This window comes from Cnephaeus nilssonii (assembly GCF_951640355.1).
Source record: "Cnephaeus nilssonii genome assembly, chromosome: 17".
Lineage (NCBI taxonomy): Eukaryota > Metazoa > Chordata > Mammalia > Chiroptera > Vespertilionidae > Cnephaeus > Cnephaeus nilssonii.
The window spans coordinates 20,524,565-20,542,007 of record NC_137088.1 but is presented as its reverse complement, the minus strand read 5'-3'; the positions used below and the strand labels follow the sequence as shown (position 1 = coordinate 20,542,007).

The following is a 17,443-nucleotide window of genomic DNA, read 5'->3' as shown; positions in this document are numbered from 1 at the left end:
AGCTGGTCAAACTCCTGGTCGAACTCCTGGTCGAGGGGGCAATTTGCATATTAGCCTTTTATTATATAGGATAGTGTGTGTGTGTGTGTGTGTGTGTGTGTGTGTGTGTGTGTGTTTATGTGTAGAAAGTTGTTGGTTGTGTAATCTTCTTTCTTTAAACAGGTGATTTTATCAAAATATTTCTTTTCCACGCAGCTTTTACAGTCAAACTGAGAAGTATTCCTGAGGCTGGTTTGGCTTATGCATGCTTTAAAGTAGTCAGTAGGAGTCACTCTTATCCTGACTTTCTTGGGGGACTCTTGATGTACTTGTGACAGGAGCTGGTGTTTGGGGGTTGGGGGGGGGGAACCTAATGTATCAGAAAAGTGTTTTAACCTGTTCAACAATATTCAGTAGTTTATCTGGTTAGATGTAGGTGGTTTGCCTCTGGATTGAGTGTCAGGTGAGTTAGGGAGACAAGAGAACATTTAAAGGATTTGGCCTCAATAGTAGGGGATCAGAAACAGTAGGTTAAGGTCCAAAAAATAAAATTCTCCCCATAATATCTTTGGCAAGTTAAGCCCCACCTATGTCATGCCTCTAGAGAAAGAGGAGAAATGGGATATATGTTAACATTTGAGAAATACTCATTCTCTCAGAAAATCATTGGATTTTTAGGATCATTCCAGCATTAGTTTCTCCACAGAAGCTAGCAAAGATAAGAAGTTAAATATACCTACCCATGCATGCACTAGCACATATGCGCACGCGCGCGCAGCGCACACACACACACACACACACACACACACAGTTAAAAATGTGGCAAGATGGGGTAAGAAAATTCAAATAATAGCTTTGACTCTGGGCTTACTATTCACTGTTAGTAGAGTGAAACTTTTGTGACATATAACCTCCTGCATTTTGTAGCAGATTGTCAATCATAATTAAATAGCTATTAGATAGTTCTATAAGACTTTAAAGCTTGAATAAGCTGTAAGGGTAGCTGTATTTTCCTCTGAATAGAGCTAAAATTAAGGAAAGGTGTCCTCTTAATTTTAAAGCACTTACATTTTTGAGAGATTGAATGTGTATTAATATAAAAATAGTGATTCTTAGGAGACTTCATACTCATTTTATTTCGGAAACATTGCATATATTGTGCTAAATTATTCACCTGCTCACAGCTGCCCTGTGAGTTAGCTGCTATTACTCCATCCATTTTAGAGATCACAACCTGTGATTCAGAAAGGTTGTTTGCCTGGCTCCCAAAGCACGCAATACTTGACTTCTGACCAGCAGAAAGTGGATTTCTACGTCCCTACAGTTGCAGGCACTTAGCTAGGAATCCACTAAGAATTTCTGAGCCAGTTACACCCAAATGTCACAGCACCTTTAATTTTCTCCTTTGTTCATAGAGTCTTCTCTAAACTTGGATTTGAATCTTTCAAATCCTAATCCCTCGGCTTTTTTTTTTCTTCTTCTTCTTGCAAGATTCCTTTCTGCTCAGCACAGCACCATGAAACACGATGCTTCAAAAGGGCTGTGGCTCCGTGAGGGCCAGTTTGATCGCCTCTTTGATCACTTTGGTTCAACATTGTGTAAACATCCTGCAAGGCTTGTGCCTTCCTCTGTGATTGCCCAGCAGGGCAGTCACCAATCTGCTTCTGTAGGTTATTCCTTCCTCGGACAGAATCTGCAAGAAGCTACATGGACTATTTTCTCCCCATCACTTTTAAAAGGCTGACACTGGCTCTGACCTTCACTGGAAACTTCATGATGCCTGAAATGGGAAACAATATTCCAGCCACAGTTTAAATTCAGCAAGTCGTAATGCTCCAGTTAATACTATTTTTATTGTTTGTTTTTGATGACATGGGGTCAAGATATTTACTTATCTTATATCTGTAAAAAAACATCACATGTGGAGGGGAGGTGAAAAAGGGCTAGATTTCCCCTTGATTCCCTATCATCTTCACAACTACCCTTTTTTAGATGGCTCTCAAGTTAGGTACAAAGGAAAGGCAGTCGAGCAAGAAAACTGGCAAATAACTTTTAAAATTAAATAAATAATTAATTAGGTCATAGAACACTTGAGGAAAAAAAATTAAAATGAATAAGATACATGATTCCATAAGTATAGGTATATCAAAAATATTAACAGTGGTTATCATGTTCCAGTCTTATTTTCTACTAGAGGCCCGGTGCACAAAATTTGTGCACGGAGGGGGGTTGTCCCTCAGCCTAGCCTGTACCCTCTCCAATCTGGGACCCCTTGAGGGATGTCCGACTGCCCTCTCACAATCCAGGACTGCTGGCTCCCAACTGCTTGCCTGCCTGCCTTCCTGATTGCCCCTAACCGCTTCTGCCTGCCAGCCTGATCACCCCCTAACCACTCCGCTGCCAGCCTATTTGCCCTCAACTTCCCTCCTCTGCCGGCCTGGTCACTCCTAACTGCCCTCTCCTGCAGGGTTGATCACCTCCAACTGCCCTCCCTTGCAGGCCTGTTCCCTCTCAACTGCCCTCCCTTGCAGGCCTGGTCCTTCTCAACTGCCCTCCCTTGCAGGCCGGGTGCCTCCTAACTGCCCTCTCCTGCTGGCCATATTGTGGTGGCCATCTTTTGTCCACATGGGGGCAGCTATATTGTGTGTTGCAGTGATGATCAATCTGCATATTACTCTTTTATTAGATAGGATAGAGGCCTGGTACAGGGGTGGGGGCCAGCTGGTTTGCCCTGAAGGGTGTCCGTGATCAGGGTGGGGTTCCCTTGGGGTGTGGGGCAGCCTGAGCGAGGAGCCTGTGGTGGTTTGCAGGCCAGCCACGCCGCCTGGCAACCCAAGCGGAGGCCCTGGTATCTGGAATTTATTTTCCTTCTACAATTGAAACTTTGTAGCCTGGAGCGGAGCCAAGCCTGGGGCTCCCTCTGAGGCCGGCAGCCATTTCTGTTGGGATTATAATTAAAACTTTGTAGCTTAAGCGGGTGGGCCCGGCCAGGGTGTGCGGAAAGCTTTGCTTCCCCTGTTGCCGGTGGCAACCCTGGCCTGCTCTCTCAAGCTCCATTCTGCCGCCATTTCTGTTTGAATGTGTTTACCTTCTATAATTGAAACTTTGTAGCTTAAGTGGAGGCTTAGGCCTGGCAAGGGCAGGCAGAAAGCTTGGCTTCCTAAGTTACCTAGGAAACCTTGCTCTCTGTGGCTGTAGCCATCTTGGTTGGGTTAATTTGCATGCTCACTCTGATTGGATGGTGGGCGTGGCTTGTGGGCATGGCTTGTGGTGTATCGGAGGTATGGTCAATTTGCATATTTGTCTGTTATTAGGTAGGTAGGATTTGCATATATTTATTTCAAAAAAGTTTGGGTAACTTAGTTAATGTGACTTTAGAATTGTCCATGGAATTATATATACTTTTAGAAATGCACACAATTTTTAATGACAATGTGATGTATTTGCTCACTAATCTTAGACATTTGTATTGCTTCTATTTTCCCCTATATAATTAGGTTGTACTGAACATCCTACTCATTAAATCTTTTATCCCATATTTGATTGTTTTCCTTAGAACAGATTCTCATAAGGAATATTATAGGGAAAAAGAATATGACTATTTTCAAGTCTTGATTCAAGCTACCAAACAACTTTCTAAACAGTACAAAAGATGTTTCAGAGGGATTCATTTTATAGAAAAACATATCTTGGTATAGTTTGAAAAATTTGCCCCTGTAAAAAATAAATTTCAATTCTTTACAATTCAATGTTCCAGAGTGCCCATGAAATGATATTTAGTAGTGTAAGGCTAGACTAGCGATTTTCAACCCTTTTCATCTTATGGTACACATAAACTAATTACTTAAATTCTGTGACATACACACACAAAAATATTTTTTGCCAATCTGACAGAAAAAACTAGGTATTGTTTTTATTTATTCACATCATATAGCTACTGTTGTGTTGGCTGTTATTTTTTTTTTTACTTTTTTTATTAAAAGAGGTCAGTGCCCCTGACTAAATAGTAAGGTATTGCATGTTTTAAAAATTCTTGCATCCTGTCTGGTATTGCTCAGTTGACTGGGCCAAGTGGTTGCTGGTGGACTCCAGGTCAGGGCACATGCCCAGGTTGTAGGCTTGATCCCCAGTAGAGGGTGTGCAGGAGGCAGAAGATTGATGTTCCTCTCTCACATCCATGTTTCTGTCTTTCCCTCCCTCTCCAGTCATCTCTCTCTAACATAATAAAAATGAAAATTATTGTGCCACTACAGTTGAAAATCGTTGGACTAGACTCTTAACAAACCCATGCCAGTGATAATTTAGTTACCTTCTCATTGACAAATTCAGATGATTCAGCTTATAGGTAAATGGGCGGGAAAGTGATCCATCTCCATAAGAACAGTGAGTGCAAAGGTGTTTTTCTGATGTGCTTATTTATGACATTAGGTGTAATGGCATTATAGTCCAACTCTTTTATGTCTCAAGAAAGAAAAATTCTCTTGAATCTATACACCTGAACTGTTTAATCAGTATCAAAAACCTCCATGTTCTGTTTCTTTTTATCCTATAAATGTAAAATTAGCCTTTTCTCACCCTGACCTCCTACATAACGTGTACTTTTCATATTTGCACTTTGTCTTAGAGATAAAAACTTCGGTTTACTTTATCAACAAACAGTAAGCACCCAGAATAACATCCAGGGTATCAAGTAACCAAGTAATGCCCCAATGAGTACAAAATTGTATCAGTTTTGTTAGTTTTGTGGTTGAAAATAATGTGATTATTCACCAGTAATTTATCTGAAGTCTGATTTGCAGAGGTGAAAGAAGGGACAAGGGAAACAAGAAGTCTAAGACAGAGGGAAGGAGAACTTTGCTTTCAGCATGAGATGAAGAGCCATAAAGGTGAGATGAGATGAGAGACAAGCCACACACAGTATTACCAGAGGGATAGACTTGGTAAACAACTAAACCCCAGAGAAGAGCACTAGGCCAGAGACCCAGTGGGCTCAGCACTGGCTGGATGTGTGGGGAAGATAAATGCGCAGAATCGATATAGCAATACCTCTTGAGATCACAGCATGTGAGGAGAAATGTCAGGCATCCAGAAACACTCTTTTGTCCATAATCACTGACTACAGCTGAGGATTCCCCCTGCTTCCTGAGACATGCATTTAACACACTTTATGTGCATCAGTCTCATCTCCTTAAAACAATGCCCTTCAGAGCGTGGAAAAATGCCACATTGCTTTTATAGCCATTACCCAAGAGAGCCTAGGAAAAAAGTCTTCATACAATAAACACTGAGGTGGACAAATTAGACTCACTTACTTAGTAAAACAGATATGAGATTGTATTAGATATTTATAAAAGCAATGTTTTATTTATTTTTGTGTGTAAAATAGTCTTATTTTTATTTTTTTAAATATATTTGTATTGATTTCAGAGAAGAAGGGAGAGGGAGAGAGAGAAAACATGAATGATGAGAGAGAATCATCAATTGGCTGCTTCCTGCACAACTCCCACCTGGGGACCAAGCTTGTTCCCTGACCAGGAATCCAACTGGTGACCTCCTGGTGCATCGGTCAATGCTCAAACACTGACCCACACCGGCTGAGTAAACTAGTCTTGTTTTTAATTTTTAAAATTAGTTTCTATGGAAGTAAAACTCAGTAGGAAATTCAAAGAGCATTTAAAGTGAAAAGCAAAAGCCTGCCCACCTCTCATCTGCAAGCTGCATGTCCTCAGGTGTGGCACATTTTCCTGAAATGTTCTAAACATCAATGACTTTACATTAGGCATGAGTAGCAAAAAGAATATGGGTCGAACATTCCACCTGGTTTGCACAAGACAGTTCATCTTGACACAACTCTGAACTCACCCCTTCTGGTTCTTAATCAGCGAGATGTCACCAGGTTGTAATAATTAAACCCTGGATACTCACAGGTATGCAAAAAAATTATTTTTATTAGGCAATATACTGCATATCATAATCCCCCAAACATACTATTTGTGACTTATAGCTAGTGCACTGTCTGATTGAAATTCTGTGGTAATGGAAATATTCCATATCTGTACAGTCCTATATGGTGGCCATTAGTCATCTGTGGCTCTTGAACACTTGAAATGAGGCACTGTGAAAGTGAATTTGCAATTAATTTTAATTGAAATAGCCATCTGAGGATGGTGGTTACAATATTAGATAGTACAGCTTTAGTACTCAAAATATGCCCTACATGGATATGGAACATGTAGGAGGTATGAGGCTGAATTGTTGTTGTTGTTTCTTTTTTTATCATTTGTATAAAGGTAAAAGAAGACAGAATTGTGATAGGAGAGTTTCTATCTTTATTTTCAATCAAACAGAAGTCCTACCAGTATCGTAGAAGATGCTGAATAGGACTGGAAGGTGCTCTTTGGTACTTATTAATAATGACATGAACATTGGCCACAGATGACTAGCTTAAATGAATTTTTTTACTTGAAACATGAAATGATAGATCTCTTGATGAAAGGAGTCTTTCCATATTTTATTCTGAATACAGAGGCATAAACTAGACATGAGCTTCTTGAAAGCCTGGTTTTGCTCATATTCTTATTCTCAGTGCCTGGCACATAGTAGATGATCAGTGAAGGTGAGCTAAAGTATTAGATATTAATAAAGTTCAACGAACAAATATTTTTAAAGAGAGTTGTGAGCTCAGGCTGTGGAATGGTATAAATCATTAGCTGTGTGGTTACATTTCTTTGTGCCTCAATGTACTCAGCTCTAAAAAAAGAAAAAGGCATTATATGCTCTCCTGACGTGTCTTAAGTGCATTTATTGTTCTAAAGACTATTTTTGGCACTACTATATGCTCAATAAATTAGAACCATGAGCTCCTGGTTCATGGGTTGACACTCAACCATGGAGCCATGCGGGCCAGGCCTATATATCTTTTTTATGAAAACAATAGATTATGAATAAACAATGATAGCACCATGATTGTGAAGATGAAGAAATAATATTTGAATTACTCCAGTTATGTCATTCTATGTGACTACTTCAAGTTTTTATATTTAAAACAGCTGTGCAGTGTATGGATTTTGGTTGCCCAGCTCCAGTTGCCCATATTGATAGCTGCCAATGTGATGGGCCCTGCACTGGCCACCTTCCTTTCCCTGGATCCTTTTCCCACTCTCCTAACCTGCTTCCTTCACCTCCCCTAAAAACTATCTGCCCTCAAGTCCTTGTCTCAGAGTCTGATGGAACCCAAATTGACATACATCACAATAATCCTAAACTAAGTCCTACAACTACTATTCCCATTCCTAACAGGAGAATGCCACTCATAGAACCTCTCTCCTTTCCACTCACTCAATGGGTTCCCCATATCAGACCTCATGGGAAACATGCAGGACACCAGGATGATAGTAGCACTTTTCTGAATACAAGAAAGACTACATTCACCTTTGTCTTCATTTAGCGGAATTCCCAGAGCCTCCCTACACTGTTGCAGGTACAAATAACAGAGCTGAATCTGGAGCTCAAAAATGGTACCCAAAAAAGGGTCAAAGAGCATCTAATAGTATGTCCTTTCTTTCTTTGCCAAGTCCAGACTGTCGCAGCTGGCTCATCCAAGTCTAGGGTGAACTTTAGGCCTGGACCCTGGAAGAAGCTCCCTGACCGAGAAAAGGAAATTCCGGGGTACAAAAACTCATGCTGAGCCTGGAGGAAAGGGAAGTGGCTATAGTTCCCTGACTAGGCTGAAGGTTTGGAGGAGACACCCCAATAAAGGGAGTCAGGTAGGGGCAACAACCACATTCACCACCTTAAATTTTCAGATGAGATCATTTTGGTGCTTCTCAGCTCCAATTACACAACATTTTTTTTTCTTTTCCAAACACTATACCTTTCAGGCCCTGGATATATAATAGATCAGAATCCCTACATATAGAAAATATATTTTTATATATAAATATATTTATATTTTATATATTTAAACATATGTAAATACATTTATATATTATATGAACATATTTAATATTCATATAAAATCTATGAGTGTATATATCCTATATAATAAAAGACTAGGACATATACACTCATAGATTGTATATATGAGTGTCACCCTTGCGTGACACCCTCATGTGACGTCGTCACAAGATGGCTACACACACAGTGGAGGCGGGGCCCAGCAGCCCCTCCATGTAGTGAGGCCTGGGGGTCCCGCAGCTCTGCGCGGCATGGAGGAGATGGATCCTGGCTGAGGAGGCGGATTGCAGCAGGGGAGGGCAGTTGTGGGCGATGGGGCCAGCATGGCAGCGGTTAGGGGGCAATCAGGCTGGCAGGCAGAAGCAGGCAGGGGCAATCAAGCAGTCAGGCAGGCGAGTGGTTAGGAGCCAGTGGTCCCGGATTGTGAGAGGGATACCGGTTTAGGCTGGCAGTGGGACATCCCCTGAGGGGTCCCAGATTGGAAAGGGTGCAGGTGGGGTTGAGGGACACACACCCCCATGCACCAATTTTGTGCACTGGGCCTCTAGTCTACATATATTTAAAGCACCACAAGTGAACGTGTTTTAAAAGCTCAATATGTAATTCTGACACACAAAGCAGAGATAATGGCCATAGAATTGTAATATGAAAAATGTTGACCTAATGTGATATAATCAAATAAATAATTCCTGTTTACTTCTTAATCAGATGTTTCTGAGAAGAATTCAGAAAGGATATCCAAATTCTTGATGAATTAACTCCAGACTCAAAGAATATGGTTTGTGCCCCTCCTCAAAATGAATGCTCCCCTGTTACTATGCAAAATGATCAAAAGCAATTGAGTAATGCATGGTCTTCCACTGAGGTTTATGCTCTCCCAATTACCTTGCATCCAGGAAGAATGTATTTGTATGTGTAAACAGGTGATAAATCTAATGGTATAGATTCCAGCTTGGCAGAGGACAGATGCTTTCCTGTGTTTCTCAGCCCTTGAACTCATGAACTCTCCTTGACTACAGCTGATGTGGTATGCAGGAGGAAGGGAAGTGCTGAAGGAATTGTTCTCCATCTGCAATTACTCCCTTAGAGTCTTGAAGTCAATACTTGACTATTACCAGTGCAGCACAATGACTGGTCAATGACTCAGTCAAATACAGCTGCAATATTAACTCAGGGTATAATTCACAAGTGATTCTTTTTCTACTGTAATTGCTGACAGAGTCCTGGCAATGAACCCAGTCTTTTAGAGAAAAGTTGATCTTGGGCCAAAGGGCTGGCTAAAATCTCAGGCAGGACATAACTAAGTAACTAAATAAATAAACACACTATTATCTATATCTAGATAGATAGATCCTACATAAATATATATCTAGATAGATAAGTATAGATATAGATATATAATATCTTGATATGGATATATTACAGATGGATGAGATAAAAGTATATTAAGAAAGCATTTCATCCTGACTTATCAATATTTTCTATTATGATATATGAGAGAGTTTATGTTAGTGAGACCTGCCTGGGTTTAAATCATGGTTCCATCACTTAAGTCATCATGTACCTTTTCTGAGCCTCAAATAAGATGATTAGTATCTCTAGGTTGTCAGAAAGAGTAAATAAAATATTGCATGTAAAGATCATGCCTCAATGGTTGCCCATAATAGACAATTTCTTAAGTTTAATTGCCCAGGTCATATAGATTTATCCCAAGCAACATTACTTGCCATAAAACTGTAATAACCAAAAATACAGACATGAAGTTATCCAACCCAAATTTGCAACTATGTTAATGGTACAACCTTAGAAAACCTCATTTGGAAGCAAATGCGTGGAAGTACTTAGCAATCTAGAAATCAAATAAATGCAAAACTTGTACTTTAGAATTATATTTTACTTTATCCCCTTATGTTTACTCACACACACACACACACACACACACACACACACACACCATACACACAAACGCATGTACAACACAGCACAGGAGCCTTGGAAACCCTCCCTTGACCCCATGTACATGACACGTTCTGTGTCATGTTTATTTTTTAATGGTTATTGAATTGCATGTAGTAATTGTCAGTTTTCTGCCACCTCTCCATCCCCTGCTGCAAAAGATCTCATCTGTTCAGAGGAAGGTAATTGCCAAGCTGTGGAGACAGAAAAAGAATAGCTGTATCTCACCACTGTTGTGCGCCTCCAGCTGTGAGGCAGAGTTGACAGCAACCTTGCATAGCGAACAGTAAAGAAGCCGTTTTGCCTTTTCTTCCTCGGTCTCCGTAGAAGGACATGAGCTATTGCCAGTGGCGGTTGTGGGGCTCTTTTCCACTTTAGAGGTTATCTCAGTTGTCATAACACTGTTTTTGGGAATTTCCACAGTTGTCGTCGTTGATATTGCTGGTGTCCCTGTGGTACTGTCTGCATTCAAAATAGCACAGAGAAAAAAAAGAGGGAAAAAACAGTGGTATTATCTTTCCCTATTTGGAAATGTATCGCTAATATTACATTCTGCTAATACTGATAAGAGTAGCTAGCAAGTGCTGCTTGTCAGCTGTGCGTCTGTCACCTCATCGGGAAATTTACATAGACGACCACATGTCGTTTTGTACATTGCTATACAACATTCTGACGATTCTTCAATATATACAAATACACTTTACATTTTTCCTAGGGTGTAAATAAATATACCCACAACTTTCTGTGGTTCCCACATAGCCTTAGTAAAATAATCTTTACAATGTATTATACTTTGTATACATATATTTCTACACAGATGGCTTTTTTTTTTAAAAAAAGGGGATCAATATTTAAAATATATTTGTATTTTGATTTACTATTTGTCTTTCTATTTTCCTTTCACATTTATTTCTTTAATTAAAAATAAGCACTGATCCTTTCGTACATGCTTGTGCAAAAGAAAAATTTAAAAAATGGAACCTTGATGATATATTCTTTGTCAGGAACAATAGTTTAGAAAAATCATTGCCCTATTTACAAAGAGTTAACACCAAGTACAAAAATCATCAACATACAAGTAAGAGGGATTCTAGTATGGCCTCTTTATGAAACTCAGACCCTGTACCAGGCTTTGCTTGGGAAGTTTGTGGCATAGCATTCAAACATTAATGGCCACTATTTATAAGGAATTCACAGACTGGTCACACCATGTTAATATCAAATAGTTTCCCGAGTTTGATGACGACTGTAACCCTACAACCCTGTGGCTTCAAAGGTTGATTCTTAATCCCCAAGAGATCAAGCTCTAACATGAAACTAGCTTGTTCTAACTTCCATTGGGTACACACAGCTCTCATCCCAAATATGTCAAGTACCATGGTGTTAGCAACATTTGCATATCCAACAACACACTGCAAATGAGCTCTATGCTCATAGCCTTTCTATGCGTATACTACTTATTCTGCTTCCCTGCTGGCTGGTTCTTAACCTCCAACATTCCCAGGCTGTCTCTCCAGTTGCAGCTGCTCTTGCAACTGTTTCTCATTCCATATGCTGCTGTGGTCACTACCTAATGCCAAGCTGAGAAGTCCACGATAAATGGGTTGGGTGGTGGCTATAAAGGACAGTGACCTGCCTGCAATGAAATGTCCTCAGAAATGCTTACTTCTTGTTAGCTCACACCATCAAGAGTTGATTAGCTACGGGATGCATTTTAACTTAGAGACCTCTTTGATCCAGATACAGAGGTGGGAATATAGGTGAGATTAATTATGGCTTCTTGGCATCAGAAACAGTAGTCAATAAGAAGATAAATGAGGTCTTGTTGAGGGCTGTTTTATAAAACAATTCATCTGGATCTTATTTCCTTTGCCTGACGCTTCACATACTTTGAATCACTTATTTTAGCTGCTAAGATCATCAGGCAAGCCTCCTTCAGTGTCATGAGGATTATCCACCAACCATGTGAAAAAATCAGTCTCCCATGGCTAGAGAAAAAGAAATAAAATTACTATGACACCACATTTTGCCACCAGAATTCATTTATTCCTTTGAACGTGAAGAGGTCAATTTCCTGATTAGCTTTTACTTGCCTAATAAGGTACCTGATTAAAATTACAATATCAGGTAACAGCCAGAAAATCATTCTGAGGACCTAGATATGGCATAAAATACAATGACTACTTGAAGATAGCCGAGTAGCTGTTCATTGCTTCCAATAAACCAGAAATGATTGTTGGACAGCATATGCATATGTCTGTAAATAAGTAACAAATGGCCAGTTAATTTGCTAAGTGTTTTCTATACATAATTTCACTTAATCTTCAAACAAACTTGTGCAAGCAAGGAAATCTGGAAGTTAAGGAAATTTCCCAGGGTCACGCAGTAGTATATGGTGAAACCAGGGCAAAGTGTTTCAAGAAACAAAGAAATCGGGGATTTTGAAAAAAGAAAATGTGAGTGATAGATAACCTTGGCTATGATAGTGATTCTCCATAGTAAGGTCACAAACGCCAACTTTTTCTTATGTTCAGCTCTATAGGGAGTGATAATTGTAAATGCAGAGATATTTAAACTTGGTGTGGCCACATGTTGGAGCCAGAATAAGATACTATGGTTATTTATTTCATTTAAATCTAAGTAAAGATATTCCTATTAATATCCTACTTCTAATAAATTTTCCTTTGACTTGACCAAGTTTATTTTACTCTTGACCTGAAATTGTACACAGCATAGGTCATAGCAATCCTAAGCCGACTTCCCTATGCAGAGTGAAATTCATAACAGAAGTATAGAATAAACAAAACCATGGATCTTCCAACCCTTGTGACAGCTACACTATTGTCTTGCCTAACGCCAGAGGATAATGTACATTTATATCAAAGACCCCATAAAATAGAGACACCAGATTCTCTATGCCTAGGGCTTAGTGAAGCATTAACATTTCCTAAGGCAAGTCCCTTGCTTGAGACAGGCTTAGGGGAATTAGTATCAAAACGCTTAACTTCTGGCATTTTTACTTTGTTGCATCCTTTAGACCACATAGCTGAGCCTAGATCTGTTACTATCAGTTTGCAATAAATTGGAAAGAAACACGAACAGTTATAACAAGACGGATTTTTCACTTACTTTTCATTTATAAGTGGTGAGGGGGACTTTTTTAATAACCAAAAAGAAATTAAGGTAAATATATTTTAAGATTATGCTGAATTCAAAGAGAACCAACTACATATTTTATAAATTGAATAGAATAACTACATATAGCACAGAGATTTTCCTTAATATGGTATGTTAAATTAACAATTATTAATAATCCTAATCTCATTGACAAATTCACCATAGTAATGTGACATATTATCATGAAGGGAAACTGGGTGCAGGGAATACTGGAACCTCTGTATTATTCTTGCATATTTTCTATAAAACTAAAACTATTAAGTGGTTTATTAAATTTAAGAAAATGAAATTACAGCCAGTCAATAATGTATCATTGTTATTTTGTAGAATCACAGTCAGAAGGGATCTTAGATCATAGTCAGAAGCTGTAGTATAGGTTTCTTGGTTTTTGGATTAGTAAATTTCTCAAGGTCACATAGTGCTCTGGGGGAGAAAATGGGATTTGACACTGCATCTTCTAGTTCCTAGTGCCTGTTATCCTACACTGCAATGACTTATGTATTCAAACTTCACTCCATAAACATTTATTAAGCAGGTATTTTGTGCTAGGTTCTATATTAAGTCATTAAGAATGAGAAGGCCAATAAATGGCCATCCCATACTAAAGGGGTTTATGAGACATCTCATTATGAATTTAAATAATAACAATAAACTTAATCAGCATGAAAAGGAACTCAATACATATGTATTGAAAGAAAACAGTAAATGACTTATAGAGAATATTTGTGGAAGAAATTTTAAAGCATTTATAGTTATTTACTCATTCAGTCCTCACAAACACCTAAGAGGGGCATGCCATTTGTATCCTGACCTGAGAGAAGAGATTGAGGTACAGAGAGATTTGGGAAGTTCCCAATGCCAGAGCTCCCATCTATAGCACAATGATACCAACTCAGACAGTCTGGCTCAGAATCACATGGTCTTCATTTATTTTTATTGCTAAATTTTTTATTTTTATCGTAAAAAGTATAAACTATCTTCCCTTCAGTTAATTCACATTGGTCATGACTTATTATGCATGTTTGAAGACAAAATGTGACTTTAAAAGAAACTAAACATGGTCAGCTGGAGTCGATCACATATGTCCAAACACCCATTTATATTAAAGTATTTAAGTTGCTGGAAGAGGAAAGAGAAGAAAAACCTACAGTCCTCAAAAAACCTCTTGTGAGAAATGATAAAGTGCAAACCACAGGCCTTCCTTATTGAACCTTTTTCTTTCCTTTTCTTTTCTTTTCTTTTCTTTTCTTTTCTTTTCTTTTCTTTTCTTTTCTTTTCTTTTCTTTCCTTTCCTTTTAAGATCAGAAAGCAGAAAAATAATTAACTTTTCTTAATGTTTCCTAAAGGCTGATTCAGATTTCTTTGCACTATTCAACCAGTGAGGCTCTAGGAATAATCTATGTGACAGGGAGTTGAAATTAATGGGTGCAGTTCAGGGGGAAGAGAAAGGTTTAAGATGATTTGGGTTTGCATTTCTGGGTTATTTTTCTGCCAGTGCCCAGGAGCAAATACTCATTATTGCAACTGTCGCAATCTGGCTTTGGCATGAAAACAGACAGCTAATACTTTGTGGAACGGGGCCTTAGTTGAGAATAAAAGGGAACTTGACTGTATGCAGAGTGGCCCAGTTGTAGTTCTCATCTTTATAAGAAAATACTGTAATTACCTTCAAAACACACACAAAGCATAGGACAAGATTCCAGAAATTACCAACAACTTGAATTCCAGATAATAAAACAGATCAGCCAAGTGACATGGTCTGGATAAGAAATGCACTCTCCTAGTTACAGGCCTCACAACCTAAGTGGGAGAACCGGGGATGAGTTAAGTTTTCTCCTATTTAATAAGAATTAATATTATAGCCCCAAGATGCTCATCATGTTTTCCTATAGATTGAAGATTCAGAATTATATATGATTTATGTCCTTCTCCCCTGGGTGAATTGAAGTCTCACCCATGTTTGCTAGAAAGTGAGCAAAACAGCTGATTCCTCTTGAATATGCTGACATTCTGAAGAATAAAAAGGTGTTTTTTTGACCACAAAAAATCACAAACTTTTAGAAATTATTACTGGTGGTTTCTTTCCTATGGATTTCATTTAATTTAACCAACATTTATTCAGCACAGTAACAACACACTAGGCTCAGGCTGAAGTGACCCCTGCTTTGGGCTCTGTACTTATGAGGGCTCCACCTATCAATCACAAGTCACTGAAACAAAAATCTATGGTGTTTTTTTTTAGTCTTGTAAAAGGTTTTTAGAAAGTTCAATAACTAACTGAGGAAATGGGAATTATAGGAAAGGAAAGTGAGGGCTGAGCCGGGTGCCCCAAAGGCCAGAGTTCACATATTTGAGAGTGTTTGTATGCATATGTTTTTGATAGGGTGTGTGCCTGTCTGGCTTTGTGTGTATTGAGAGGTGGGAGGAGTCACAGCTTCTAGATCAGTGGTGCTCAACCTTTCTAATGCCGCGACCCTTTAATACAGTTCCTCATGTTGTGGTGACCCCCAACCATAAAATTATTTTCGTTGCTACTTCATAACTGTAATTGTACTACTGTTAATGAATCGTAATGTAAATATCTGTGTTTTCCGACCCTGCTGTAGAGCCTAAGACCATCGGAAAATACAGATATTTACATTATGATTCATTAACAGTAGCAAAATTACAGTTATGAAGTAGCAACGAAAATAATTTTATGGTTGGGGGTCACCACAACATGAGGAACTGTATTAAAGGGTTGTGGCATTAAAAAGGTTGAGAACCACTGTTCTAGATGGACACCAGAGAAGGAGGTTTGTTTTTTCATACTTGGCTGCATCCTCTCTAAGGAACAAAGTCCCCCGAGTATTTCTTCCCTCCATATACTGCAATGGTATGGGAAGTTCTTCACACTGCCTGGTAATCCTGAACCCACAAAATGAGGTGGGGGAGAATGAATACCTCCCCCAGCAGGCTACCCAATTTTGTTGGGTCTAGTTACCACCCAAATGCCCTTGCTTTTCAAATAACTTCTGCAGGGTCTCTGTTGATCTGTGTTACCACTTTGTAGGACTCAGGACTGACTCAGTGGGGTAGATTCCTTATCATCCAGGTCACAAAGGCAATCCCCAGTCTGTGGGGCTGCTAGGTGAAGCTTGAGGTATCCCTTGTAAATACTTAGCTATATGGCATATGATATCCATTTGTACCCTTGTCTTAGTCCTAAAACTTTTGGGGTGGTCCTTATTGAACCCTCATGTGTCAGACCCTGTGCTAATCACAGGAGGTGAAGAAATAAACATGCTATAATTTGTATACTGAAGAGTGATAAGGCTCTCTCACATAATAAGAATGGAGGGGATATGGATTTTATTTCTTTGAGGAGGATGAGCAGCAAGAGGTGTCACTAGAAAATATTAGAAAAATAATTGTAGCCTTAGCCAGTTTGGCTCAGTGGATAGAGCCTCGGCCTGCAAACTGAAAGGTCCCAGGTTCGATTCTGGTCAAGGGCACATGCCCGGGTAGTGGGCTTGATCCCCAGTGGGGGACTTGCAGGAGGCAGCTGATCCATGATTCTCTCTCATCGTGTATGTTTCTATCTCTCTCTCCCTCTTCCTTCCTCTCTGAAATCAATAAAAATATATTTTAAAAAAAGAAAAATAATTGTACTTCAAACTGATTTATCACATCTCTGAACCATGCAAAAGTGAACCACTATACTTTTTAAATCAGGTTGGCATATTCTGTACTACAGTGACCTGAATAAAACTGTTAATGTCCTAAGGGATCAGGTGAGTAATTCTTTCTTCTTTTACATCATGTGAACTAGATTTCTCACATCTCGCATATATTAGAATTTATAGAAAGGCAAGAGATTGCAAAAAACGTAGAAAACAAAAATATCGAACTGCAACTTTTGAGATGCTTTCTAAAGCTGCCCAATCCATGGTTTGTTCGAGGTAATTATGTCAGGTGTGGATTCATACACAGTGATAACAGTTATCTCCGGCGTTCACTTTTGCCATGTATACCACATACAGATTAAAAAACAAATTATTGTAATGAAAAATATTTGAGACAGAGCCTATTTTTTTAAAAAGGGAGATTCAACTTTTGGAATTCCCTCTTGAAGCCAGGATCGATTAGTTTCATTGGGACTGGCCATTTTTAGGAGGATCATGTGATTTGAAAAAGTCAGGACAGTACCTGTCCTTGTAGACATGCAGGTCTGGCTTTGCCATATGTTTTGATTATCATCTTGAGAAAAGCCACAAAGTTTTATAGAAACTTTCCAAATGTTAAGTTTTAGCATCTGCGTATATGTGTGTGTGTGTGTATGAAATCCTGGGTGGGGCACAATCTCTGTGTTCTGCATGGGCTGTGGGCGGCCAGT

At 39.1% G+C, this 17,443-nt stretch overlaps 1 protein-coding gene across 1 annotated transcript in view; it reads right to left on the bottom strand.

Moving 5' to 3' along the window:
* ZNF385D (zinc finger protein 385D) overlaps nucleotides 1-17,443 on the bottom strand; it is a gene marked incomplete at its 5' end in the record, with an annotated part of 281,502 nt that overhangs the window by 5,755 nt on the left and 258,304 nt on the right. Inside the window, one exon of the mRNA XM_079795585.1 lies at nucleotides 10,120-10,353. Coding sequence (XP_079651711.1) covers nucleotides 10,120-10,353 — 234 coding nt within the window. The remainder of the gene's footprint in view (nucleotides 1-10,119; nucleotides 10,354-17,443) is intronic.